This window comes from Staurois parvus, unplaced genomic scaffold, assembly GCF_062004578.1.
Source record: "Staurois parvus isolate SC_StPar_1 unplaced genomic scaffold, SC_StPar_1.0 ptg001066l, whole genome shotgun sequence".
NCBI lineage: Eukaryota > Metazoa > Chordata > Amphibia > Anura > Ranidae > Staurois > Staurois parvus.
Window position 1 is genome coordinate 3,284,043 of NW_028318862.1, and position 18,388 is coordinate 3,302,430.

At 45.8% G+C, this 18,388-nt stretch overlaps 1 protein-coding gene across 7 annotated transcripts in view; it reads left to right on the forward strand.

Annotated features, from left to right (window-relative positions):
* The window catches only part of MTOR (mechanistic target of rapamycin kinase), a 216,320-nt gene that overhangs the window by 105,601 nt on the left and 92,331 nt on the right, over window positions 1–18,388 (forward strand). For all 7 annotated transcript variants that reach the window (XM_089658401.1, XM_089658405.1, XM_089658403.1 and 4 more), the window contains exon 32: window positions 16,353–16,492. In XM_089658401.1, coding sequence (XP_089514527.1) covers window positions 16,353–16,492 — 140 coding nt within the window. The remainder of the gene's footprint in view (window positions 1–16,352; window positions 16,493–18,388) is intronic.

An 18,388-nucleotide genomic window follows, 5' to 3' on the forward strand; every position in this document is an offset into this window, starting at 1 on the left:
TGAATGAACTTGGGTCTGTTTACACCCAGCTACCTTTGATCTGATCTGGCCTGTCCTCACCCCCCCCCTAGGCAAATTGGATTGGCGGGCCCGGCCACCCATAGATCAGAGCAGGCTCTGTCTGTCTGTCTGTCCGCTCTGCATAAACTGAGCAGACATGGACCTGTCATCCGCCTGCTGTGAATCAGCGGACAGATCCCCTACTGAGCAAATCGGACTCGACCCCGTGTGAAAGGGTCCTTATTCAAACTGGACTTGTTAAAAACTGTCCTCCTCTTCCTATTGCTTTAACTTAAAGCTCAAATCCCAGACAACTTGGGACGCTCCAGATCCCAGTGGAGGTCATCACATGACTGACTAAAGAGTAATTTGGTCACATGATCCCCGCCAAGGCACAGTATTAAAAAACCGTGCACTGCAGGGCACCTTAATGCACATTCCAAGTCTACACATAGGTAGGGGTTATTTTTTTTTCTTGTTTTTTTCCATTACCATGCATTTACTTGAGTTGGCTTCTTTAATGCAGCAATATTCTGCATGTTAACGCTGCTACTGAACAACACTGTGATGGAACCCTTGGAATGGGCTACCAATGCACAACAATGGAACAAAAGCAAGACCTGCATCACCTGTTACACATTAGATGAATCAATTCTGATTGATCCATTACCACAACACATAGGTGTGACATCAGCCTAACACAAACAGATTTTTATCTATGTACATACATTTGCCCATATGAGCTGCATTCCTAAGACTTCTTCCCTTGATTATGACCTGCGTTAGGTTTGACAGTTCTCCCACATGTGAACAGTGGTTGCCTTCACATCTGGGTACCTGACAAATGTGAGCTGCACACGGTTTTTATGTACTTTTCTGTTACTGATCTGCTACTTCGTATGTTGCTTCCTTGATTCATTTTTATCTTTCAGATGGTTTCAATATCTTAACAATAAAGTCTGCCATTTTTCTTTTAAACAAAGGATTTATTAAATTGAATTAAACCAATCAATTGCTTTGTTACAATCAATCAGCTAATGTTACAAATACCAGTGGGTATTTTTTACATTTTTGTTTTACATTTTTTTACTCTATTTTTTTACATTTCTTCAGTAGCTTCCTGGTCTAAGCCCAAATATCAAGACAGTTCTAGCAAAGTTCTTTCAGCATGTGAGAAATGAGTTTAGTTTGTTTTGCACAATGCCCTCTGCTAATACAGTCACATTAACTGTTACGTTCTTGCATTGTGCCAACTTTACTTAACCTCCTCAGCGGTATTCCCGAGTGTAGCTCGGGGTAAAATTTCAGTACCAAGAGCGGTAACCCCGAGCTACACTCGGGCTTACCATGCGGCGTTGCTCAGGGGGTCCCTGCAGCACTTACCTTGTCCTTCGCTCCCGCGATGCGTCCCCTGCAGCATCCCCGGCCATCTCCTCCGGTCGATGCCGGCATCCGGCTTCTGTGTTCCGGTCCCTGTGCCGTCGGGACGTACGGGCGGGAAATTTGAAATTTTTAAAAAATGTAATTTTTGCTGTCATTGCTGTTTCAATGCATTTCACATATATTTTGTCCCGAGTGCTTTGTCCTGCGCCCTGCCTGCATTTTGAATGTTCTTTCTGCCTGGAAACTTAGAAAAGTCCATGGCGTCCAAAAAGCGTCCCTTTACGTCAAAAGCGGTTTTAGAACAGCGATAGTAAATCAGAACCACTTGCAGAATTGAGTGATAATGATTCGTGGGGGAAATTCGTCATCAGACACTGAAAACGATTCTGCGACTTTGCTCAGTGATGTGCGAATTTGCCTCTGTATTTCAAATTTCAGTGTTTTTGGTTTGATTATATCATTGAATTAAATTTATTATTATATTATTTTTTATGATTATTTATTAAATTATAATTTATGATTTTGTGTTTCAAATTTTATCATACCCGGAATGTTTACTAGACTCTTGTTCGGGCAGATTTCAGGGAGTTATTCCTAAAAATTACAGCCTACAATAAAAAACTACATATTTCCATGCAAAATAATGGTACCGCTTTCAGCACAAAAAATTGGAAAGAATCATACCGCCAGGGAGGTTAATAGTTCCAGCATTTCGGTCTCTGCCTCCCCACTGGCAATAGCTATATCAGCATGTATGTGAAATCCTCGGGCCCAAATGCTCCCTTCCCCTTCTCAAGGCCACATTTTGTCAGCTCAAGGATCATAACTTTTCCTACCACAAAGCAGACAAGTCAGGGCTTGTGATCTTGATGGTTCCTTGTTCTGGTTGAAATTTGCCCAGGCCTGACAAGTACAGCTAAAGGCAAAAGTGTTTATTTTCTTTTTTTTTTTTTTTTTTTTCCATTTTTGATAAGGGAAGGTTCCCTGTAAATCTTCTATTTTGCCATCTTTGTCCAATTGGGGAGCTTTCCCTTTTATTTCCTGTCCCATGGCAAAATAAAGACGTGAGAGGAGATCTCTTCAAAGTGAGGGAGTTCCCAGTCTTCTCCGGAACTAGTGTCCCCATTGGAAGGTATTCCTGTTCTGGTTACAACTCAAACTTGGGATTTTCTTTCACTTTTACTCTCGGCAAGAGAACAGGACAAATAGGGAAGATGAATCTCCCTAACTGGGACACAAACACCAATAAAAACCAGAAAGGTGTTATAATCACCACTCAATCCAAAACAAAAAAAGTTTTGCCTTTTAGTTCTGCTTTAATGCATAGAAGTCTAGATCTACTTTAGGAATCTAAAGGTTGCCATACATGCTAGGATCTCTATTGTTGAGCCCAGCAGGCTGAACCAGAGAAATCAATCGATCCACGCTAGTCTGCAGTGTTGGCCATTGTATTCTGACAGCCAGCAACATCGGATGCCAGAATACCTAAACCGTGTATGCATCTGATTGGATGCAGTTGCTGTTTGGCTGAAATATTTTTTTTTTACAAAAGTTAGTTGAAAATTGATTTGTCAAGTCAGGTAGTGCCAAAAGGGCCACTGACAGAAAAAAGATTCAACCAATTATCCAGGAATCGTCCAAAATTTGATCAGTGTATGGCCAGCCTGAGAGTTAAAATCTATCCCACCCCCTTTTACAGAATGTTATGTCCACGCTTAAGGCAGACAAGTAAACTTTGCTATAGGCAGTAGCAGTAGTAGAGAACAGATGAGGAAATGGTTGACAGAGGTGGCTAAGCTGAATTTAGTCCCCCAGCCGAGGCCTCTTCACAAAGGCCTTACTGTGTTAGGTGTACGGTCGAGAAAGCGGCTTTAATTACTTCCTTCGGGGCTCAACTTTTACTGAAATGTCTCCCGATTACCTCACCCTCCCAGAGAATAACGTCATTGTACAAGAGGCACCCAGAGCAGGGCCATCCCCCATCCAAAGGCACTACTCGCAGATCTCCTTCAAAGCCAAGTCCTCGCCTATGTGCTGATCTGGAATATCCCCGGAGTACCATGTCATTCTGCAGAGACCCAGGGCAAGGAGCCATGACCTCAGCGTGAGGGCTGCAGGTCTCTCTGAAGTAGTGTAAGACGATCAGAGAGGATTCTGCAAACCTGAGGATTAACAGGGAACCTTTTGACGTGCCCCGAAACCACAGCTTCCCAGGAAAGTTTATAGATCCTAATCCAAAGAATCCCACAGCCGACTCAACCGCTAACCACAGGCACTCCAAGAAAAGAAAATTTATGTTCAAGAAGGAGGAAAAAAAAAATCTTGCTTCCTAGTTATTAATTTCTTTTGAAATAATTGACTTGGCTTTACAAAAATAATCTATACATTATGTAATTTTCAGATCAAAAGCAATTAAAGGGGTTTAAATGAAGGAAACCACAAGAGCCAGTTATTCTACTGAGCTAACTTCAGTAAACTGAACCCAATTAGTTGTTGTGGATTTCATGCATAAAGCTGGTCATACGTGTTTTTTTGTTTTTGTTTTTCATTCAGCCAGCAGGCAAACAAGAGGTGAATGGAGGAACGCGCACACACTCACACGCGCGGTCACACACACGTACGTGGCTGACACTGATTGGAACATTTTCCAATACAATTACCTTTTGTGAGCAGGAATGGTCACATACTAATTGAACTTCAGATGGTTCAGCAGGCTCAGTCAGTGTATGGCCAGCTTTAATAAGAGAAGTGAGGAATTCTAAATAAAATAAAAAAAAAATGTCATACTTACAGTAGCTATGTAGATGCAGCATCCAATGTGGTGTCTGTCCCCTACCGCCACTACATAGAGACCTGAGCAGTCAAATATCACTTATTTGCTCAGTTCTTGGGTCTGTTCTGAGCATAGAACAGTTACTGTCAGTCACTGCTATGTGCTCTAACCCTCCAGCACTCACTGGAGCGCCGGGCTGTGGTTCAGCAGTCTTAGTGTATGTCCAGCTTTATTAAAAGAGAAGTGCAGGATTCTAAAAAAAAACAAACATACGTAGGTGGATGCAGCAATGCTTTGATGCTGCATCTGTCCCTGTCACCAAGACTGATCACTCAGTTCTCAGTCTTCAGTGACTGTCAGTGCATGGCTCTCTGGTCTGCCCCTCCAGCACTCACTGGAGTGTCAGGCTGTGGAGGGGGTGTGAATGGCTAGCTCAGGCTCTCAGTGGCACAATGAGAGTCTGAGCCAGCTACTGGTCACTCATCTGGGCGGATCCCAACACTATTGTTGGGATCCCTGTGGAGCCTGGACATAAGCCGACAGCAGACTTTAGCCCACTGTTGGCTGAATCTAGGTCACAGGAGTGCAGAAAGTACTACTGTGACCCACAGGAGAAGTAGGGCCAAAAGACCTTGGGCCATACTTCTCCTTTTTAAAGTGACACTGTCATAGTTGGTTATAAGGGTTGACATCTCCTTTTGAGAATGTTGTTTGCTGGCTGTCATGCCGATGCTTTGATTCAATGCTTTTTAAGTTTTTGGAGTCTTCTCTGAAACAGAGAGATGAGAACTTCTCTGACCGTTTTCTGATCACGGAATACTTGCTCCTGGTCTGTAATTCAAATATATTAAAGTCAGGACCATCCAAACCCTTGGAGAGGGACACCCTCTATCAGGGGCGGACTGACAACTGATGGGACCCCCGGGCAATAGGGGATCATTGGGGCCCCTTGTCCTTGCCCAAACTCAAAAAAGCCTATGAAAAAGGTACCAGGGACATCTCATGGTTTCCCCTACTGACCTTGGGCAGTGCCAGAGTTTCCAAATGGTCAGTCCGCCCCTGGCCTCTATAAAGCTATCTAGTCGGTAAGGTGGGGTGATATCTGTCTGGATAACTACTGCGTGTTGATATAACTGTGACTCCTATAGATGGGAGTTCATACTGACAGCCTATATCTCCATGTGATTCTATACATCTCTGGATACGTACTACTTCCATGCAAAACTCTGATTTTTCACCCAATTTTTTTTCACTGAAGCACTTTAAGTTGGGCCATCTGTAAAGGGATTTCCTGTTTTCCCTGTAGACTTTTTTTGGGTCACCTCTTGCTATTGAACATATAAAGGCTTTAGGTTTCAATGCCATTCTTGATTTTGACTGTATTTTTATCAGAGTTTAACACCACCTGATCATCACTTTATTCCTCACTCAACCATTGTAAACAAGTGTGCTGCTTGCAAGTGTCTCCTTTAGCTTTGGAGCTGTATACAGGGACATTGCTAGGATGGAGATTGGCATCAGTGCTGCATGTAACAATGACAAATCGGTCCCCATTATCTAATTCACCACAGCTTCATTTGTTTAGAACCCCAGACATTACAAATTGATACTGTTTGCAATTTTGTTTTGATTTAAAAATATAGCGAAAACTGGAAAATTCTTTTTATTTGAGATTTATTCGATTTTGCTAATCTGATTTTATATTTTTTTGCACAGATCCGATTCTTGTTTCACTGGAATATGTGCATGTGATTTTATACAGTCTGTCTGAAATCACACACTGTCATTCTTGATTTGATAAAATGCATATTTCTCAGTAGATAATCTGAGTCTGTATGAACATATTCATATAGAACCTAGATTTGTGATTACAGAAACCAAAAGTTTGTTCCTAAAATCGATTTAGGAATCTATTCATAACTTTAGTCATACATCTGGTGAAATGGCTATTAAACACGTCACCATTTTTCTGGGTAAATATATTTCTAAAAATGCTATTAACCTGAAATTTTCACCAAATATCAGTAACAAGCAATGCAATCTATACATACAAAGAAACCAAAACAAATAAGTTCAGAAATTAAGTTATGACGTGTTCAATACTTATTTTACCCGCTGTATATAAAAATGAGGATAATTTTTAAAAAATCACTACTTGACAATCTTTCACATAATGCAATCTTTCAAATAATTACAGCGCTGAGCGAACTATTGGCGCTTTATAAATACTGTATAATAATAATGCAGCGGTGAATTGGTTAGCAAACTGCTCTGGTAATGGTCAGGATAGCAAGTAAATCCACAGGTAAAACATTGTGTTCAATCCAGCATGTGAAAGTCATTATACAGTTTAAAAATGTGTTTATTAAAATTACAGTAAAGTTAATACCTGCTCTGTGCAATTGAATTGCTCAGAGGGTCCCCAAACCTCCTCTTCTTGTGTTTCCCACCGGAACTCCTGGCTCCTCCTCTTCTTGGTGTGCCACCATTGAAAGCCTCTTCCTATCATGGCAGACCTGTGTGATTGATCTCAAGCCCCACTGCCTTTGTCCATTGATACAAAGAAGCTTGGCCTTGCTCCCTGCTCCCTCATCACATTATTTGACTAATAGCAGCAGAAGCAATGGCTCCCACTGCTCTCAGCCAAGCCTGTGAGAACTGCTGTAGATGGGCACTGCACTGGATCGAGTAATTGCACAGTTAAGTATAAGGCCTTATATACACTTGAACTCACCTAGTCGTTAAACTCTTCTGCCAGCAGAAAAATGCAAAGCACTTGTACCGCATTTAGTCGCGTATAGCACTTGGACGTTTATTCCTTTGATTGGCCAGAGTATTTTCCATTAATATGGATAAATGGCCAAGCGCTAAACATTTTGGCCAAAATGTTTCTCTCTTGAACACAATTATTCTGTGTTCAGAAGAGGGACTTTTAACTGCCTCTAAACTCTGGTAAAACAAACAACACAAAAACAGCGCAAAATCTAAAATTAAAATAACACAAATAGATAAACACTAAATTTATAATAAGTGTCCGTGAAAAAAAAAAAAAAAAAAAAAAAAATATATATATATATATATATATATATATATATATATATATATATATATATATATATATATATACAGTGGGGATCGAAAGTTTGGGCACCCCAGCTAAAAATTTGTATTAATGTGCATAAAGAAGCCAAGGAAAGATGGAAAAATCTCCAAAAGGCATCAAATTACAGATTAGACATTCTTATAATATGTCAACAAAAGTTAGATTTTATTTCCATCATTTACACTTTCAAAATAACAGAAAACAAAAAAATGACGTCTGCAAAAGTTTGGGCACCCTGCAGAATTTATAGCATGCACTGCCCCCTTTGCCAAGCTGAGACCTGCCAGTGTCATGGATTGTTCTCAATCATCGTCTGGGAAGACCAGGTGATGTCAATCTCAAAGGTTTTAAATGCCCAGACTCATCTGACCTTGCCCCAACAATCAGCACCATGGGTTCTTCTAAGTAGTTGTCTAGAAAACTGAAACTGAAAATAGTTGACGCTCACAAAGCTGCAGAAGGCTATAAGAAGATAGCAAAGCGTTTTCAGATGTCAATATCCTCTGTTCGGAATGTAATTAAGAAATGGCAGTCATCAGGAACAGTGGAAGTTAAAGCAAGATCTGGAAGACCAAGAAAAATATCAGACAGAACAGCTCGCAGGATTGTGAGAAAAACAATTCAAAACCCACGTTTGACTGCACGATCCCTCCAGAAAGATCTGGCAGACACTGGAGTTGTGGTACACTATTCCACTATAAAGAGATACTTGTACAAATATGGTCTTCATGGAAGAGTCATCAGAAGAAAACATCTTCTACGTCCTCACCACAAAAATCATCGTTTGAACTTTGCAAATGAACATACAGACAAGCCTGATACATTTTGGAAACAAGTTCTGTGGACCGATGAGGTTAAAATTGAACTTTTTGACCGGAATGAGCAAAGGTACGTTTGGAGAAGAAGGGGCACAGAATTTAATGAAAAAAACCTCTGTCCAACTGTTAAGCATGGGGTTGGATCAATCGTGCTTTGGGGTTGTGTTGCAGCCAGTGGCACAGGGAACATCTCACGAGTAGAAGGAAAAATGGATTCAATAAAATTTCAGCAAATTTTGGATGGTAACTTGATGCCATCTGTGAAAAAGCTGAAGTTAAAGAGAGGATGGCTTCTACAAATGGATTATGATCCTAAATACACCTCGAAATCCACGGGGGATTACATCAAGAGGCGTAAACTGAAGGTTTTGCCATGGCCTTCACAATCTCCTGACCTCAACATAATTGAAAATCTATGGATAGACCTTAAAAGAGCAGTGCGTGACAGACAGCCCAGAAATCTCAAAGAACTGGAAGACTTTTGTAAGGAAGAATGGGCAAAGATACCTCAAACAAGAATTGAAAGACTCTTGGCTGGCTACAAAAAGCGTTTACAAGCTGTGATACTTGCCAAAGGGGGCAGTACAAGATATTAACTCTGCAGGGTGCCCAAACTTTTGCAGACACCATTTTTTTGTTTTCTGTTATTTTGAAAGTGTAAAATGATGGAAATAAAATCTAACTTTTGTTGACATATTATAAGAATGTCTAATCTGTAATTTGATGCCTTTTGGAGATTTTTCCATCTTCCTTGGCTTCTTTATGCACATTAATACAAGTTTTTAGCTGGGGTGCCCAAACTTTCGATCCCCACTGTATGTGTCCTTATTCCCATCAAAACCAAAAAAAAAATCAATCAAAAATCTTCCAAATGTGCTTCCACCTATTCACCACGTGAGAAATAATGTTGACCAAGGATGACTTGTTCATCTGCTGAGCCTGAGCTCTGAGGAATCCATGGAGAAATAGAGTGGAGACGAGGGCTATACCATAGCAGGGTGAAGGAGATTTGAGTTCCTTTTGGAGGGGTTGTAGGATCCCTTATATCCTATAAGGCTCACTACTCACCTCCATCTGGTGAGTGTGGTCAACATTATTTCTCACGTGGTGGATAGGTGGAAGCACATTTTGGAAGATTTTTGATTGATTTTTTTTTTTGGTTTTAATGGGAATAAGGACTTATATTTTTTCACGGACACTTATTATAAATTTAGTGTTTATCTATTTGTGTTATTTTAATTTTAGATTTTGTGCTGTTTTTGTGTTTATTATTGGTGTTTTTTCACTGGTGCACAGCTGCATAATCATATAGTTTTTCCTTTTTTTGGCGCTGGGATATATACTTTTGGTTAAAATCTGGTAAAAGCCTACGTGTACATGGACACATGGGCATTTGAGTTGAGTTCAGGGGCTTTGACAAAAAAAATTCTAGCAGTGTACATGAGGCCTAAGGTGGGATGAGAGGGTGATACTTTAGTGCATTCTATGCATTAGGTTAAAAAATGTTTACAGCCATTTGAAGCTTAATGAAAGGTATTTGTGCATAAATCACAAGAAAAGAAAACCGATCTTGTGCAATAAAATGGTAACATTTATTATATAAAACAAAAGTGGCAACTCGCGTATGCTCAGCTTGTACTGAGGCACATCAGGGGACAGTTCCATGCAGGGGCGGACTGACCATTTGGAAACTCGGGTACTGCCCGAGGGCCCGGGGTCAGTAGGGGGCCCCATTAGATGCCCCTAGTACCTTTTTCTTAGGCTTTTTTGAGTTTGGCAAGGACACGGGCCCCATGATCCCCTATTGGCCGGGGGCCCCATGAGTTATCAGTCCGCCCCTGGTTCCATGTAAGCCTGCACACTATGGCCAGTGGCAGGGCTAGAGGGGAATGAAGCACCTGTCTCTGCTGGAGATGAGATCTACTCCCAAATGATAGATGCAATGGCTATTTAAATCTCCTGGCTGCATTAAGATAGAAGAGGGGGCACAGGCTGTGTACAGGTATGAGACCTGGTCTTGAAGTGACGTGTTTCAAGGATGTACCTTGAACTTCGGCAGACAAATTCAGTATATTTATGCCATATATATGGCATGGCAGGTTCAGCCAAAAACACCTTTGGAAACGGTCACAGAATCTTTGTTATATGTTTATTTGAAAAGGATCTGTAAAAGTGAAAAGAAAAAAGTTTTAGAACCTTATCAGAACTGTGCTTTTCCCGAGTCATCTTCTAGGACAGCTCACTTGAGAGATAGGGCTCCTCCCAGGAAACACCCGCTCCACCTTTTTTTCCCCTTTATAGGCGTCCTCTCTCCCATTGGCCCCCAGTTTTAGTGTTTCCTCCGGCCAGGAAGGAGCTACGCCCGTTTTTTATTTTGTATCTGGGCTCTCTGGCGGAGTACAGAGGGTCCCTGGCTGGGGCCCCCCCCTTCCTCCAAGCAAGGCAGGGGTCTTGTGAGGGGGGGGGGGACCTTTCAGCCAGTTTCACCAGGGATGCCCGTTGTGGGGTGGGGGCGTCGGCCCCAGATGGTCCCAGCGGGGCTCTCCAGGGGGGTAGAGCCCGCTCCGCCGACCGAGGCATTGGTGCCTTTCCCTGGGGGTTTCAGGTAAGTCTTACCTGCTCCTGGATCCCGGCAGCATGGCCAGGAGGCTCGGCTGCGGTGGGTCTGGACGCTGCGATCGCGTCACTTCCGGCGCAGGAGCAGGGAACGGCCGCCGCCATCTTGGAAATGGGCGGCGGGCCGTGGAAGGAACCCGTGCCACGGCCGCTTCTCCACCGGCGGCCGTGAGAGGGGGGTCGGCGAGGGGGGATCGCAGGGGGGGGGGCGGAGCCCACCAGCCCCTGAAAAACCGTCGCACCGAGGCAGAGTCTGCGGCGGCATGGAGGCAGATCTGTCAGGAGCGGGGGAGGCCTGCAGTAAGGTAAGGGCCTTGTTTGGCAACTTTCTTTTGTTTTTACCCCCCTCCTTCCCCCCCCCCCTCTCCCCCCCCCCCCTCCCCGGGATGATTGGGTACCCCCCACGCACACACAGCCCCCCTCTCCCCCCCCCCCCCCCCCAGGCCCACAGCTGGAGCTTTCACAGTGGCACAGGGGGGGGAGGCGTTGCTGTTACAGACGCATGAAAGCGTGTATCTCCTTGTCCCCAGATGGGCCCACAGGAGGAGGATAGAGGGGAGAAAGAAGCTCCTTGTGAGCAGAAAAAGAAGTGTGCCACTTGTAGGAAGAAACTGGCGAGCTCCTGGAGGAAGCAGCTCTGCCAGGGGTGCATAGACAAGCTCATCAAGAAGGAGTCTGGATCTCTTTTTAAAGACTTCCTACAGAATATGACACAAGAGATGTCCAAGACATTTCAAAGCTTCAGAGAACAGAAGCCGGGACCGGCCCAGGATGAGCCCCAACCGGGCACTTCTGGCACCCAAGGGGGGAAAAAGAGGAAGCTGGTAGCGCCGGTAAGGGACTGGGAGGACGAACAGTCGGACACCTCAGACTCGGAGGAGGGTGAGATTGAGGCTCAGGGCCCAAAGGCAGACAGGTTCCTTTTTCAGGTGGAAGACACGGAGGACCTGTTAAAGGTGATCTATGAGACCCTGGATCTGGAGGAAGAACAGCAGGACCTCTCCCTCCACGACCAACTGTACGCAGGGCTACAGGCAAAAAGCAGCCGTACATTCCCAGTACACCCTGCCCTATGGTCCACGATCAGGAGAGAATGGGAAGAGCCAGAGAAGAAGGCTTTCCTTCCCAAGAACCTCAAGAGACGTTTCCCCTTTAAGGAGGAAGATGCCTCGGTTTGGGAGACTTGCCCAAAGCCAGACGCCCCTCTCTCGAGGATCTCGAAGGACACGGATCTGTCCTTTGAAGACGGTGGGTCCCTAAAAGACCCGATGGATCGGAAAGCGGACGCCTTCCTGAAGAGGGCATGGGAAGCGTCCGCAGTGAATTTTAAACCTGCAGTGGCAACGACCTGTGTGTCCAGAACCCTGGATGTGTGGTTGGGGCAGCTCCGTTCGCATCTGGAACAAGGCACTCCGGGGGAAGAGATTCTGAAGTCCCTTCCGGTGCTGGAGAAAGCGGTAGCCTTCATCGCGGACGCATCAGCAGAGACCATCAGACTCTCTGCTAGATCTACAGCGCTCATAAACACGGCAAGGAGGGCTATCTGGCTGAAATCGTGGCAGGGGGATCTGGCCTCCAAATCTAAACTCTGTGGCCTGCCGTTTGAAGGTAAACTCCTTTTCGGCCCGGAGCTGAATTCAGTCCTGGAAAGGTCGGCCGACAGGAAAAAGAGCTTCCCGGTCCCCAGCAGGCAGGTTGGACGGAAGGGGTTTCGCCCATCCAGGCGATACGCGTCAAGGGAAGCTAGGTTCCAAACCCAGCGCCCAGGCTGGGGCGCAAGAAGAGGCAGGAACGAGCCGAGAGGCAGGGGAGGTTTCCTTTTCAACCCCGGCCAGAATAGACCCAAAACCCAGCCGAAGTGACTGGAGAGGCCAGGTGGGAGCGAGACTGGGGCGCTTCCACGCACAATGGCTAAGGATAACCCAGAACACCTACATTCTGGAGGCCATCCACAGGGGGTACAGAATAGAGTTCACAAGGGCCCCCCCTCAGAGATTCTTTGCAACACCCCTGCCAAAGGACAGGGCTATGGCGGATGCGCTGGTGGCCCTCCTACAAAATATGCTCAGTCAGAACGTTATCTGCCAGTTGAGAGAAGAGGAAAGGGGAAGTGGATTCTTCTCCCATTTCTTTCTAAGGAAAAAACCGTCAGGTACTTACAGGATGATATTGAATCTGCGGAAGGTGAACGAGTTCGTGAGGCCCAGCAAATTCCGTATGGAATCCATATACACGGTGAAGGAACTCCTTTCACCTGGGGTGTTCATGGCCTCGATAGATCTGCAAGACGCATACCTACATGTCCCGATAAGAGAAGATTCCAGGAGATTCCTGAGGTTTGCGCTGGAAGGAGAAAAGGGTCCGGTGCTATTTCAGTTCAACACACTCCCCTTCGGCCTGTCGTCGGCCCCGAGGATATTCACCAAGATTTTAGCGGAGCCTTTAAGAGTTTTGAGACTGGAAGGGATAAACATTATCCCCTATTTGGACGACCTGCTTGTATTTGCGGACACAGAGGGAGGCCTGAGATCGCACATCGAACGTACGATATCTTTTCTGGAAAGTTTGGGGTGGCTTATCAACAAGGAGAAGTCACAGCTAACCCCCTCCAAGAGGATTACGTACTTGGGGTACGTCCTGGACTCCGCACAGGCCCGATCGTACCTAACATCAGAAAAAGCCCTCAACCTGCGGCAGGACACAAGGGCCCTCCGGAGGATGTCGACCTGCACGGTCAGGACCGCGATGAGAATAATCGGGCGGATGACAGCGGCAATACCAGGGGTGCAATGGGCGCAACTTCACTCCAGGGTGCTGCAAAATCACACCCTTTCCCACTGGGACGGCAGCCGAGCAGGTCTGAGTTCCAGGATCCGCATCACGCACGAAGTGAAGGAATCGCTAAGGTGGTGGGGAAGCAGCCTCACCTTGGAACAAGGAAGAAGTTGGAGGCTGGCCAACCCACTGCGGATCACCACGGATGCAAGCATGACTGGTTGGGGCGCCCATATGGAAGACGGCCTGGCCCAGGGCACGTGGAGTGCAGTAGACTCCAGCAGGTCGTCAAATTACAGGGAGCTGTTGGCAGTTTTCAAGGCACTTACGACCTTTCAGGAAAAGATAAGGGGGAGAGGTGTCCAGATTCTCTCCGACAATACCACTGCTGTGGCGTATTTGAACAGGCAGGGAGGCACAAGGTCCCCAAGGCTGATGGAGTTGGCCGGATCCCTCCTGAGCTGGGCGGAGGAAAACCTGGAGTTCATCACGGCAGTACATCTGAAAGGGGACCTGAACCAGTTGGCGGATCAACTGAGCCGAAGAGCGGTCATCCAGACAGAATGGTGCCTCAGCCAGTCAGCGTTCGATCAGATTTGCGCCAGGTGGGGCTCTCCCTCTATCGATCTATTTGCCAACGGCCAGAACACAAAGCGGGAAAGGTACTTCTGCCTGCAGAAGGACCCCAAAAGCGAGGGGATAGATGCGCTAGCCCAGCAGTGGGAAGGAGACCTCCTTTATGCCTTCCCTCCATTCAGACTACTGCCGAAGGTGATTCAGAAGATCCGGGTGTCTCAAGCCAAAGTTATTCTGATCGCGCCATTCTGGCCCAAGAGATCTTGGTTCTCCCGGTTGAAGGAGCTCAGTTTAGCAGACCCTTGGATGATACCACCCACACGCGATTTACTCAACCAAGGGAGGGTGATGCATCCTCATCCAGAAAGGCTGTCCTTAGCGGCGTGGCTTCTGAGCGGGACAGGCTAGCGGAAAAGGGGCTCTCGGCAAGAGTGGTCGCCACCCTTTTGGATGGCCGGAAGAGGTCGACGAACGCCTTGTACGACAAGGTCTGGAAGAAGTTTTCCGCCTGGAAGGTCAGAAACGAAGCACCGGGCACGCCCATTTTGCATACAGTTCTTGAATTCCTTCAAGCCGGGGCGGATAAGAGTCTGGCCGCCAATACCCTCAAAGTACAGGTAGCGGCTCTGTCGAACTTTCTCGAGCTGAGGTTGGCGGCAGACCCATTAGTAATCAGATTCCTGAGGGCTATCTCCAGGCGCCGTGCCCCGTCCTTGCCAAAACTTCCATCATGGGACCTGGGCACAGTCCTGAAGAGCTTTCAGCGGGGGCCTTTCGAACCGCTGGATGAATGTTCGCTCAGATCTTTGACTCTTAAAACCATCCTCCTCACGGCACTAGTTTCTGCCCGCAGGGTCAGCGAGTTGCATGCCCTTTCAGTGATCGAGCCGTACTGCACCATCTTATTGGATAGAATCATCCTCCGCACGGACGCGGCCTTCCTACCTAAGGTCGCGTCACACTTCCATAGATCTCAGGAAATAGTAATACCTTCCCTGGAGGCCGATCCGGGCAGCGCGGAGGACTGTAGCAGGTTAGACGTAAGACGGTGTTTGATCACGTACATCGAACGCACAAAGACATGGAGACGCTCGTCCCGGCTTTTCATCCTATTCCAGGGACCAAGGAAGGGGGACGGTGCCTCCAAGGGCACCATCGCCAGATGGATCAGAGAGGCAGTTTCGGAAGGTTACAAGTCGGCAGGCCTGTCACCACCGCCCGGCCTAAAAGCCCACTCCACAAGGGCCACTGCGGCCTCCTGGGCGGAAAAAGGGGGGGCCTCCCCCGGACAGATCTGCAGAGCCGCGACGTGGTCCAGTTTCGCCACCTTCACTAAGCATTACAGGCTGGATCTGATCGGCAGCAAGGACCAGGCATTTGGCAGGAAGGTCCTACAAGCAGGGTGCCCGCCCTAATGTACGTATTTCTATTCTACTCCTCTCAAGTGAGCTGTCCTAGAAGATGACTCGGGAAAACGCAGTTATTTACCTGTTAACTGTATTTCCAGGAATCTTCTAGGACAGCGTAACTCCCCCCCGATTACTGTTTGATCACACGATTATGTGCAGGTATGTTGCGAACCTATGGGGGATAGCTTTATTACTGGTTTTCTTCTTTGTTTTTCTCCTAGGCCTTCGGTCATATTCTTATACTGGGGGCCAATGGGAGAGAGGACGCCTATAAAGGGGAAAAAAAGGTGGAGTGGGTGTTTCCTGGGAGGAGCCCTATCTCTCAAGTGAGCTGTCCTAGAAGATTCCTGGAAATACAGTTAACAGGTAAATAACTGCGTTTTTAAATGGCAACTGAGTAGAAGCCTAAACGTAGAGTAAATCTGTGTAGTCACGCATGTGACCCACTAGGCTGCAGAGCCACCGGACCCAGAGTTTGGGAATTCTCTGCAGACTTGCCTATTGGTAAGTAAAGCTTCGTAACACGATGAGCATATTGGACGAATGAATGTCTTCTTTTTTTTTTTTTTTCTGTCAGACTAGCATGCAAAAAAAAAAACAGTGATGCAATGTATTTGTGTGGTATTCTTGGACCAAAAAAAAATTTTGTTCAAATAATTTCAGGCGAAAGCTGTGTACTAATGATCAAATTATCGTACAATTGCTTCAAAAGCAGTATTTTTCGTACGATTTTCTGATTGTGTACCCGTCAAAGTTACATAAACAAAGTCTTTTGGTAGATATATAGATACATAGAGATTTATCTGCCTTTCCCTTATATTAACCCCAGCCGATGTCTGCTTAAGTCTAGTGCCTCGAATTCTCCCTGTGGGTAACTCTATCGCTGTTTCCTTCTGCAGGAGATCCAGGCTACCTGGTACGAGAAGCTCCATGAGTGGGAGGATGCCCTGGTGGCCTACGATAAGAAGCTGGAGGTGAACAAGGATGATTCAGATTTGATTTTGGGGCGCATGCGATGTCTGGAAGCACTGGGAGAATGGTGAGTTCAGTCTTCTAAAAACAAAAAAAAAGTGGCTTATGGTTATAATAAACTAATATAAACTTTTTACATTTTGGATAGTGTGGAGAGGGATCAGAACACGTCAGCTTTATATTGATGTTTGTGCCCCTATTTTGCAGATTCATCCTTTTTTCTGTTTGTTCCTTTTTACTGTTCTCTCCAAAAGTGAAATCGAAAAATGCCAAATTTTGGGTTGTCACCAGAACAGGAATAGATGGGAATTTTTTCAATGAGGGCACTAGTACTGGTAACCTTCATGACAATCAGGGATTTCCTCAAATTGGAGGGATTTCCTCCCACTTCCTTTTTTGACCATGGGACAGGAAGTGAAGGGAAATCTCCCCAATGGGACAAATAAGGCAAAAAAAACCTGGCAGGGGTTTTAATTATACCTTTATATAATATTCTAATGGAAGGCTAGGTTCACACTAATGCGGTGCAGTACATTGCATGTGATTCGTACAGGAACCACACCGCATTCCTATGCAAATCACATGCGAATTGTGTGTGGTGCGATTTGAGCCATACATTATGTATGGCTCAAATCGCATCCGCACAAAAAAGGTGCAGGACCCTTTTTTGGGTCCGCACTAGAATTGGATCGCATGGGTATTCACACCTATGCGATCCGATTCTGCACATTGCACCGCATTTTGCGGACTGATTTTGGTGTGTTGTTAACTTAACATACACACCCGCAGTGGTTCGTATGAACTGGGCGCAAATTCTGATCTCTTAGAAAACGCTGCGAATTCCGGACGCATCAGTGTGAACCCAGGCTAAAGGTTTTAGTGAGGGTTAAATAGTTTGTTTTGACCAAGCAGATCTAAACTATTACCTTCCCTACTGGATGTGTGTGCTGTATGAACTGTATTCCAGTGTGTTCTGGTGGCAGGATGGGAACTTCCTGTCTCAATCCTGGAGCAAAATTAAGTCGGGCTGATTGCTGCTCAGCCATTCACAGGGAGCTATGTATTCTACGAATGAATGGCGGAGTCAGAAATTGTGACGTCATCTGCTCACCTCTTCGCCTCAGCCAATCACAGGAAGCTTTCAATTCATGCATAGAATACAAAGCTCCTTGTGAATGGCTGAGCTTCGCTCAATTCCATTTGAATTAGTTCTGGCAGAGGGATGGAACGTTCCAAGCCCACAGCCGGAACACTGCAATGTGTACAGAGTGTAGCTGAGGCTATTTACAGTTCACACAGCAGGTACATCTAGTAAGAGGTTTAAAGCGGAACTCCACCCAAAAGGGGACATTCCGCTTTAAGGACTGCTCCCCCGCTCCCCATTAAGGATTGGCACCTTTGGGGGGAGGGGGGAAGCGGGTACCTGAATTTGACAGGTACCCGCTCCCACTTCCGGTCCGTACGCCTAGGTCAGTGGTGGGCAACCTTTCTTTTCAACTGAGCCAAATCTCGCCAAAACCACGATTGAAATTTATTTTGAGAGCCACATTTTTAAAACTGAAAATACATCCCCCATATAGTAATTCATCCCCCATATAGTAATACATCCCCCATATAGTAATTCATCCCCCATATAGTAATTCATCCCCCATATAGTAATTCATCCCCCATATAGTAATTCATCCCCCATATAGTAATACATCCCCCATATAGTAATTCATCCCCCATATAGTAATTCATCCCCCATATAGTAATTCATCCCCCATATAGTAATTCATCCCCCCTATAGTAATTCATCCCCCCTATAGTAATTCATCCCCCATATTGTGTCAATTCACTTACCTTTGCTCCGCGCGTTCCTCTCGCCGTGTTCCCGCGCCGTTCCGGTCTTCAGGGCGGACTGTGAGAGGAGTTCGTCACGCTGCCCCGCCTACATCCTGACAGCCAATGTTTGCCACGCTCC